The sequence below is a fragment of the Colobus angolensis genome, unplaced genomic scaffold (genome assembly GCF_000951035.1).
Source record: "Colobus angolensis palliatus isolate OR3802 unplaced genomic scaffold, Cang.pa_1.0 Scaffold60, whole genome shotgun sequence".
NCBI classification, from domain to species: domain Eukaryota; kingdom Metazoa; phylum Chordata; class Mammalia; order Primates; family Cercopithecidae; genus Colobus; species Colobus angolensis.
In genome coordinates, this window is record NW_012119599.1 from 2,989,810 (window position 1) to 2,999,312 (window position 9,503).

Here is a 9,503-nt window from a genome sequence, read left to right on the forward strand (position 1 = left end):
CTCCTCCATCAGATTAGGAGTACCCCAAAGGTGGATACCCCATCAGACTAGGAATGCTAAAAAAAACAGGGCCATGTCTCCTGGAGACCAAGTCTCCCCATCAGGAGGAAAATTCTCCCCAAGTGCAGACTGCGTCTCCTCCATCTGACTAGGAGCCCACTGAGGGTGAGTTGTCATATCTCCCTCATTACTGGTTGGAAGCTCATGGAGGATGAGGCATTGCCTCTTCTCTTTGAGCAGCAATTCCTTGAATAAGGGAGCCACGTTTCCCTGTCCCAGGACTGTCTCTCCAAGGACAGAGGCCATGTCTCCTCCATCAGATTAGTCTCCTTTTCTTCTGTCTCTCTCCCAGCACCTGCCACAGAGTTGCTGACAGTACTAGAAGCCCTTGGGAGCAGTGTATCCACTCCCTGAACATACCTGCATACCTTGGACACCCCCCATCTTGGCCTGCACAGGCAGGGCTTGGGGTAGTGCCTGAGGTCATCTGGTCCATCCCCCTGTCTCCTGTCAAGACCAGCTGCCAAAGCCCCAGGTGAGTGGAGCGGGAGGCACACTTACCTCTGGGGATGCCATTTCAGCTTTGGGTGAAAATCCACCCCTTGGATGAGACCCAGCCTGTTAGTGGGAGGGAGGGAAGGACCATTTCCCACTGTCCCCCGGGGATGATGGCCACTTGGGAAGGAACTGAGGTGGAATTAATGAGGCCTTAATATTCAAAGCCGCCATCCCCGGAAGATGAGAAAATGTTGCCTGAGGATCGTAATGGCTCTGAAATGACAACCACCTGCACTGCCCCAGCCCTCAGGTCATTTTAGGACAGAAGCAAGATGACAATGCCTCCCCAGCTGTTTCTCCATTTGCCAGCAATTGGCTGTGATTCTCCAGTTGTGTGTGTGTGTGGTGTGTGTGTGTGTGTGTGTGTGTGTGTATGCCTGTCATCTGAGTCAGATAACTGGGTTGTCTAGTTGGCTGCACAGAATTTCAGCTGTCTGTGTGGTAGGGGGGTAGGTCAAGCCCCTAAGCAGCTGGTGACTGAATTTAGAACAGTGGCACCCACCTGAAGTGACATCTGAGTGATTTTCCACTCTGTCAACCCACAATGGTTTGCCATTTGTTCTCCAGGTGAGCAGGACATGGGCTGTCTCCCTTTAGACCCAGATGCAAAGCGATCCACTTGATATGCCACTTTGTCACAGCTCATCAATGAACTGTGAATCTACTATCTTCCAATTCTCTTTTGGGCAAATGGTGGCTTAACCCTCACAGCCTGATGAGGCCTTCGTGGGGATTGGGGGGTGGTCAGGCTGGGGGTGACTCACCAGAGAGCTTGACCACGACTGAGGCAGATCCAGATAGCAGGGTCTTGGTGTTCTTCGCAATACACGTGTACGTTCCCTCCTGGGCAGCTGTCATACTGCTGATGTTGATGTGGTCTTGACCGTTCTTTAGGGCCTGCCCATTAAAGGCCCACACATACTCGGGCTCTGGGCAGGACCTGGACACGCACCACAGGGTAAGGGATGTGTTGAAGTCAACTTTGATGGTGCAGCCTGTGCGGGTGGTGGAATCCTGGAGGATGGCCACACGTTCTGGGCCAACTGTGAGGGCAGGAGGGAGAGATGGGGCAGTATAGGGAAGGAGGAGTGGAGGTGGGAACCCCTGGTTTTCTCTCCACCAGGCTAGGTCCCTGGGAATATCTTGGCCTAGTGGAGGGGGAAAAAAAGCTCTGGCCTTAACTCTAACTTGTTCTGGGATCTTGAGAATCACTCCCTCTCAGAGCATCTCAGCTTTCTGTTCTGTAAAAAGAATGTGTTGGGCCAGATAACATTTCAAGGTATTTTTGAAATCTATGGCTCCATTGACAAATAAAAAAAGCCTAAATGATTTTTTGTTTTTTTCTGACAAAGCCATTCTAAGAGTGTAGAATTCTAGGGCTTCAAGAATTGGTGCTTCTAGGTTCTAAGCTTCTAAGGTTCTAGAAATCTATGTTTCCAAGATTCTAGACTCTAAGATGTCAGGATTAGATTCTAAGATTCTAAGAAACTCTGCATTTAGAGGTTCTAAGATTCTCAGATTCTGGAATTCAGTGCTTCTGAAGTCCAGAATTCTCTGGTTGTAGGATTCTAGGATTCTAGGCACTAAGTTTTTCTACATCACGGGTCCTCATGTACCTCGGTGATTTATTTTCCCAGGATTCCACACTGCACATCTGCTGCCCCTGGGAATGACTGCATGCTTTGGTTATGTTGTTAAATTTTATGTCCCCTCCCATTACATTATTTCCTCCCCCACTCCCTTTTCAAACCAGCTGGCCCTGTTTCCTTTCTCTGCAGATATTGCTCCTAACTGAAGGATTATTCAATAGTAAAGGTGGTCTGTAGAAGTCCTTTAGGATATGGGGCAAGTATATAAGTATATGTTTTTTTCTTCCTTTCTTTCTTTCTTTTTTTTTTTTGAGACAGCATCTTGCTCTGTCGCCCAGGCTGGAGTGCAGTGGTGCAATCATAGCTCACTGCACCTGCAACTTCGGCCTCTGGGGCTCAAGCCTCCTGAGTGGCTGGGACTACAGGCATGTGCCACCACACCTGGCTAATTTTTATGTTTTCGGTAGAGACGGGATCTTGCTATATTGCCCAGGGTGGTCTCAAACTTCTGGGTTCAAGTGATCCTCCTACCTAGGCCTCCCAGAGTGCTGGGATTACAGGCATGAGCCACTGTGCCTGGCCAGGGCAAGTGCACTTTAAGAGAGGCCCCTGGTCCCCAACCCCAGCTTGCCTGCTGACTCACTGTGTGACCTTGGGCCCCCTCTCCTGGCCTCGGTTTCCCCATCCATGAGGTTTGGACACTGGGTATCTCTGGTGGGGCCAGGAGGACTCACAGTACACGGTCAGGTTGATGGGCTCGCTGCGGCTGGCACTGACCGCGTTCCACACCTCACATTGATAGGCACCAGCCTCCTCCCGGCGGATGCCATGCCTGGCCAGCACCCGGCCGTCGGGGGACAGGCCCAGGCGGAGAGCGACGGGCAGGGCCCCACCGTTGAAGAACCAGCGGACCTCGGCTGTGGTGCTGGGGCTGCCGCACATAAGGCGCAGGGTGTCTCGACGCTCCACCAGTGCCGTGCTGTTGGCCAAGACTGTGGGCTGGGCCAGGATCTCTGTGGAGGCAAGAGACAGAGGGGGAAGGGGCCGGGCACCGCCTGCTCCGAGGGCCTTCCCTTCCCCAGACAAGGGGCATGGCCAGATTGTGGCTGTGCCCCTACACCCTCAGCCGGAGGGACAAAGAATGGGTTTAGGAGGCAGGTCTAATCCTGGGGGCCATCCTGAAGGAGATGAGCAATTTGAGGTTATTTTAGAAACTTTTTCATTGATGGTTTAAACATTTGTTAGATTTTTTTTTTTTTTTTTTAAGAAGGATTGAGAAGGAGGTTGGAAGGCCCGGCTGGGGCAGAGGGGGTTATTGGGGGGTGTCTCACCATAGACCTGCATGTGTCCGTAGCCCACCTCAGTCTGAAACTGTCTGTTGTACGTCTGCAGGATGTAGGTGCCTGAGTGCCGGGGCAGGACGCCCTGGATGTCCAGGCTGCCATCGGGGCGCACAGCCTCCCGCCCCGTGTGGGCCGGGCCAGGAGTCTCATCGCCTGTGCTCACGATGTAGCTGGCCACCAGGTACGATACGCTGAGTGTGGGCCCCGCGTACCAGTTGTAGGCGAGCAGTTCCCCCGAAAGCCCATGGACGACCAGCGTGACGTTGTCCCCTTCGGTCGGCTGGGCAGGCTCCAGGGTGATAGAGATCTCAGCCCCCACATTCAGGAATGTGGCTGAGGAAGAGGAGTCAGAGGGGTTGGATGAGGCAGGTTTGATCAATTGCCCCATTTGACAGAAGAAGAGACTCAGGCTCGGGGCACGTTCCCAGCCCAATGTCCTTCTGTGTAAACGAGGACAGGTAAAACCAGGATTTGAACCTACAACTCTCTGACTCTCAACATCTCAGCCACCTAATCTTTCTGGGAGTTTATCTGAGTGGCTTCGAGTACACTGTCTTTCTCTGTGTTTCTGTTCTTCCAACTCTCACATGGGATGACAGGCCTACCTGCCTTACAAGGGTGTAAGGATCCTGTACACATAACACATTTAGAATGCCTGGTATACAGTAAATGCCCAATACATGTTAGTCAGATGCAGGAGCTCAGTCCCAGGGAGGGAGGGATGTGTTGTGAGGATTGGGTTTGACGGACTGTGCCGAGGATCTAGCATCACATCTTGCATACAGCAAGTGCAAAGCAAGTGCTCAGCCCACAGGGCCTGTGGCTTTAAGCAGGACCAAAGGGTTTTCCCATCGTGACAGTCACCAAACCAAGTCTCACGAGATTCGGCTGCGTATCCAGCCCAGCTAATTGTATGGCCCCACGTAGGACATCAGGGCCTGCCCCCGGGTCCTGACTCCCAGTCTGGGGCTCTTCCTCTGCCTCTCCAAGCTCGCCTACAGTGGAAAGCAGGGGTAAGATGAGCACACTCCATCCCTTTCCTTCTCAGCCAAGCAGATCAGCCCCAAGCCTGATGAGATGGTCTGGGCTGCTTGGGTTTGAATGACGTGTGGTTGCCTGGAACGGGCGGCTGTGACAGTGCTCACATAAAAAGGACTTACATGGCTGGCCAGCTTTCTGGTACTTTCCAGGCTCTTTAGAGTGTGGCTAGGAGTGAGGGGCTAGCCCTCAGTCCTGCCACTTTCTGGCTGTGTGACAGCAGCCAATGATTTCATTTTTCTGAGCCTCGTTTTCTCCCTATGAAGTGGGGGCTCATGTGTGGGCCTCCCTCATAGGTGGTTTGAGGTATTTTTTAGAAATAGAGTCTTGTTCTGTTGCCCAGGCTAGAGTGCGGTGGTGCAATCTTGGCTGACTGCAATCTTCACCTCCTGGGTTCAAGTGATTCTCCTGCCTCAGCTTCCCGAGCAGCTGGAACTACAGGAATGGGCCACCACACCTGGCTATTCTTTTGTATTTTAGTAGAGATGGGGTTTTACTATGTTACCCAGGCTGGTCTTGAACTCCTGACCTCAGGTGATCCACCCACCTCGGCCTCCCAAAGTGCTGAGATTACTGGCGTGAGCCACCGTGCCCGGCCCCTCATAGGTGCTTTTAAACACATGAGAAGCTCTCAGAACAGCTCTGGGCACACAGCAGATATTGTGCTGCTTATAATGATCTTCACATGACTCTGTCAGTGAGGCCTATTTCACAGGCACACAGAGGCTGAGAAGGGAAAGGCAACTGCCCCAAACTGCATCTTCCAGGAGAAACAGCTTCTGGAAAGAGTTTAGCCTCGTCAAGGCTTCCATAGCTGATAAAACGGAAACCCGCAGGAATGAAGGAGCAACAGCAGCTCCCTTGTCCTGGCTCATGCCCTGGGATTAGAAATCTCCAAAGCCCACCCTGAAAACCTCTCTGGATGGCTGTCCCCAGCCTGCCCAATGCAGGTGCCTCTTGGAGGGGTGAACTGTGCCGGTGTGAAGCAGGGCTGCCCTCCCTCCCTATCATGCTGGACTTTTGCTCACACCTTCCCTCTTTCAGACTGGGGGTCCCCTCCCCTCCCTGGGGTCCTCAAGGGACTGAGGTGCTGGGGGGTGCCATTCTCGCTCACCACTGAGGAGCAGCCAGCTGTACCCAGTCAGCGCCATCTTTCACCCCAAACCGAGTCTTGGAGATGGTGGCGTTGAAGTCCCAGTGCTCGGACTCCCTTCCTGGTTGGGGCTCGGCTCCGTCTGCCGCAGGACCTGGGAGGGTTTGGTGATTTGGAGCCAGGGGAGATCACCTGAATTTGGAGGGATCGAGTCACCAAGGATCTGGGGCCCAGTTTGGGTACCAGGGTGGGTGTGGCGGGCACCGGCCAGAGGCCATGACCTGGGCAGGCCTCCTGGGGCAGCCATCTAACCCTCTTTGTGCCGAGGGCCCGGATTTGGTACTGGGAGAGGAACCAGGTCGCCGAGAAAAGAGGAAAAGTAGGGGAAGATTTTCGGGTAGTTCTTACCGACCACCCAGGCCCATGGCCTCCTCAGAGAGCTTGGGAGTCACCAAGGAATAAAATCAGTAAAAAGTCACTGCACCTTTCCCAGCCCCACTCAGTGCAGGGGACCTGTAGGTGTTATATCAGTGGATGGCAAAACAACCCTGTAAAGTGGGCACTTTTCGGACTCCCCCTTTGCAGACTGAGATGTGCCAGGTGGGGACTCCCACTTGTCCAGGTTCCTGCAGGGAGAGGGGATTTGAGCCCTGTTCTGTGTGCAAACCCAGACAGAAGGGCAGGAGGCTGTATGGCTACATGTTTTCTTTGGGGCTCTCCTTCTTGTTGGCTTCCTGCAAAGTGCTCAGAAATTCACATTCTCTTTCTCCCTCTTCGGAGGCCTTGTTTTCCCCTCTCTGTCAAATGGGCATATTCGGAGGCTTTGGGCCCAAGGAGAGCTGAGTTTTGACACCGGCTCTGCACTTACCCAAAGTGGGGCTGGGGACAGTCCCTTGTTGAGACTTCATTTATTATTCTGAAAAATAGAGATGATGGCCAGGTGTGGTGGCTCATGCCTGTCATCCCAGTACTTTGGGAGGCCGAGGCGGGCGGATCATTTGAGGTCAGGAGTTTGAGACCAGCCTGGCCAACATGGCGAAACCCTGTCTCTACTAAAAATAATAATAAAAAAAATAGCCAGGTGTGGTGGCAGATGCCTGTAGTCCCAGCACTTTGGGAGGCCGAGATGGGCAGATCACCTGAGGTGAGGAGTTCGCAACCAGCCTGACCAACATGGCAAAACCCCGTATCTATTAAAAATACAAAAGTTAGCAGGGTGTGGTGGCCCATGCCTATAATCCCAGCACTTTGGGCGGCCAAGGCAGGAGGATCACGAAGTTGGGAGTTCGAGACCAGCCTGGCCAATATGGTAAAACCTTGTCTCTACTAAAAATATAAAAAATTAGCTGGGCGTGGTGGTGTGCGCCTGTAGTCCCAGCTACTCGGGAGGCTGAGGCAGGAGAATCTCTTGAACCTGGGAGGCAGAGGTTGCAGTGAGCTGAGATCGCGCCACTGCACTCCAGCCTAGGCAACAGAGTGAGACTCCGTCTCAAAAAACAAAAACAAAAGCAAAAAATAAAAGTTAGCTGGTCATGGTGGCACATGCCTGTAATCCCAGCTACTAGGGAGGCTGAGGTAGGAGAATCACTTGAATCCAGGAGGCAGAGGTTGCAGTGAGCCAAGATCGTACCACTGCCCTCCAGGCAAAAACAAACAAAAAAATATAGATGATATGGACCTTACTTCAGGATTGTTGACAGCAGTTAGTGAGATGTTACAAGTCAGGGATTTAAGCCAGTACCTGGTGGACGTGGATCTGATTGGTGTAACTGTTATTAAAAGTATAGGCTCTGGCTGGGCGTGAGTTCAAAACCAGCCTGGCCAACATGGTGAAACCCTGTCTCTACTAAAAATATAAAAATTAGCCGGGTGTGGTGGCGTGCACCTGTAATCCCAGTTACTTGGGAGGCTGAGGCAGGAGAATCGCTTGAACCCTGGGCAAAAGAGTGAAACTCCATCAAAAAAAAGTATAGGCTCTGGACACAGTTCCACTGTTTCCTACCTCCGGGACCCTGGGCAATTTATGGAATCTGCCAGGCCTCAGTTTCCTTATTTGTAAAATAGGGAAAACAATAGTATTCACATCCCAGGGCTGTTGTAAGGATTAAGTAGATACACGTGTGAAGTATGGTACTTCCCACGACTGGCACAGAGTAAATGCTCAGTAAATCACTCATTCATTTATTGGACAGATATTGAATGAGCACCTATTGTTTGCCAGGTGCTGTTCTAGGTGCTGAGGATGCAGCCGTGCACAAGACAGATGAAATCCGTGTCCTTGGGGGGCCGACATTTGCAGAGTAAATAAAGGAAAGGTAAATTTCTTCCACGACAGATTGAAAAATAAAGTCAGAAAGGGGATTTGCCATTTTATTTTTTGTAGAGATGGGGTCTCGCTATGTTGCCCTGGCTGGTCTCAAACTCTTGGCCTCAAGTGATCTTCCCACCTTGGCCTCTCAGAGTGCTGGGATTACAGGCGTGAGCCGCTGCCCCTGGCCTGGTTTGCTACTTTAAATTGGGGTGGAGGGAGGGTACCAGGGAAGGTGTCTCTGAGATGATGCTGGGCAGGAGCCGAGGGGGTTGTGGTGCTGGAGCTGCTGAAAGCTGTATTCTTATCACCCACATCCTGATGGCTTCTGAGTCCTGGTTCCTCTGAGGCCTCCACAGCCTGCTTCTGGGCAGGGGGCCACATCTGTGCTCACCTGTCCTGGTTTGCCTCCAGCACCGTGTCCTAGGCTGCCCTCACGGGGTAGGGCACTGACAAGCGGGAGGAGGCCCCGAGGAAGCGTGGGTGAGGCCAGGTGAGAGGCACAGAGAGCGTCCTGGCACCTCCTGCTGCCCCCTCCCCACCTGTGACCTCACCTCACCCTTCTCCATCCTGGCCCAGAGCCCTGGGACCTCATCCCAGTATCAATCAGGATGCCTCCCCGATGTCCCTGGGCACCTCTCACTCACCTTGTCCCAAACTGACCTGGGCGTCTTCCCCCAGAAGTGTTTCTTCTCCTAGTTTCCTTATCAGGGAAGGCGCCACTACCCACCTCATCACTGGGAAGAGACCTGGGGCCTCCTCCCTGATGCCTCCCCCTACTCCTCGAACATGCCACCCCTTCTGGCAACTGACTCTAAGTATATCTTCTCTCCGTCCCTGAAGCCCCCGCCCTGGTCTAGGTGACCACCCCACCAGCCCACCTTGCGTGAGTCCTCCTGTCTCCCCACCAGCCTCCTCCCTAGTCTCTGGCTGTGGTCTCCCCTACTCCCATTACCCCTCCAAATGGCAGACAGAGGCTCTTTCTAAAACAAAAACCTGCCACTGCCCCTCCCTGCTCAGAACCTGCTGTGGCTCCCCCAGTGCCCTTGGGAGGAAGCCCAGGTTCCTCGCTGTGGCCCAGGAGGTCCTGCTTGGCCTGACTCCTGCCCACCTGACCAGCTACATGGAACACCCCTTGCTTCTGGGAACCCTCTGCTTCAGTTCTTCTGTCTCACTTGCACTCTACCCAGAATATCCCTGCTTTCCTCTGCTCTATTCCACTGCCTTCCCCAAACCCCCTCCTCCAGGAAGCCCTCCTGGACTCCAAGGCCTGGAATTCTCTGTCCCAGCCCTGACTGCCTTGGGTTCTCGCTGTCTGAGGCTGGGTCTTTTCCCCCCACTGGTCTGGGAGCCTCAGCTGGGCAGGGCTGGACTGTCACCACTGTGTCCTCAGCACTGCCCAGCAAATCGCCTGGCAACAGCAGGGGCTCTGAGCATGTTTGTGGAACCGGACACCAGGTGTAGATGACACAGAGAGAGAAGTCTTCAGAGAGGCTCAGGTTCCTTGTAATCTGCTGTCTGCCTGCAGAGTGTGACCAGGCTGGGCTCTAGAGGCACTGCAGCGTCACACCCAC

At 53.2% G+C, this 9,503-nt stretch overlaps 1 protein-coding gene across 1 annotated transcript in view; it reads right to left on the minus strand.

Moving 5' to 3' along the window:
• The window catches only part of CEACAM16 (carcinoembryonic antigen-related cell adhesion molecule 16), a 9,244-nt gene extending 3,565 nt beyond the window's left edge, over positions 1–5,679 (minus strand). The window contains exons 1-4 of the mRNA XM_011963036.1: positions 5,643–5,679; positions 3,479–3,823; positions 2,882–3,160; positions 1,323–1,601 (exon numbers count right to left, since the gene is read on the minus strand). Coding sequence (XP_011818426.1) covers positions 1,323–1,601; positions 2,882–3,160; positions 3,479–3,823; positions 5,643–5,679 — 940 coding nt within the window. The remainder of the gene's footprint in view (positions 1–1,322; positions 1,602–2,881; positions 3,161–3,478; positions 3,824–5,642) is intronic.
• Between the last annotated feature and the right edge of the window lie 3,824 nt (positions 5,680–9,503).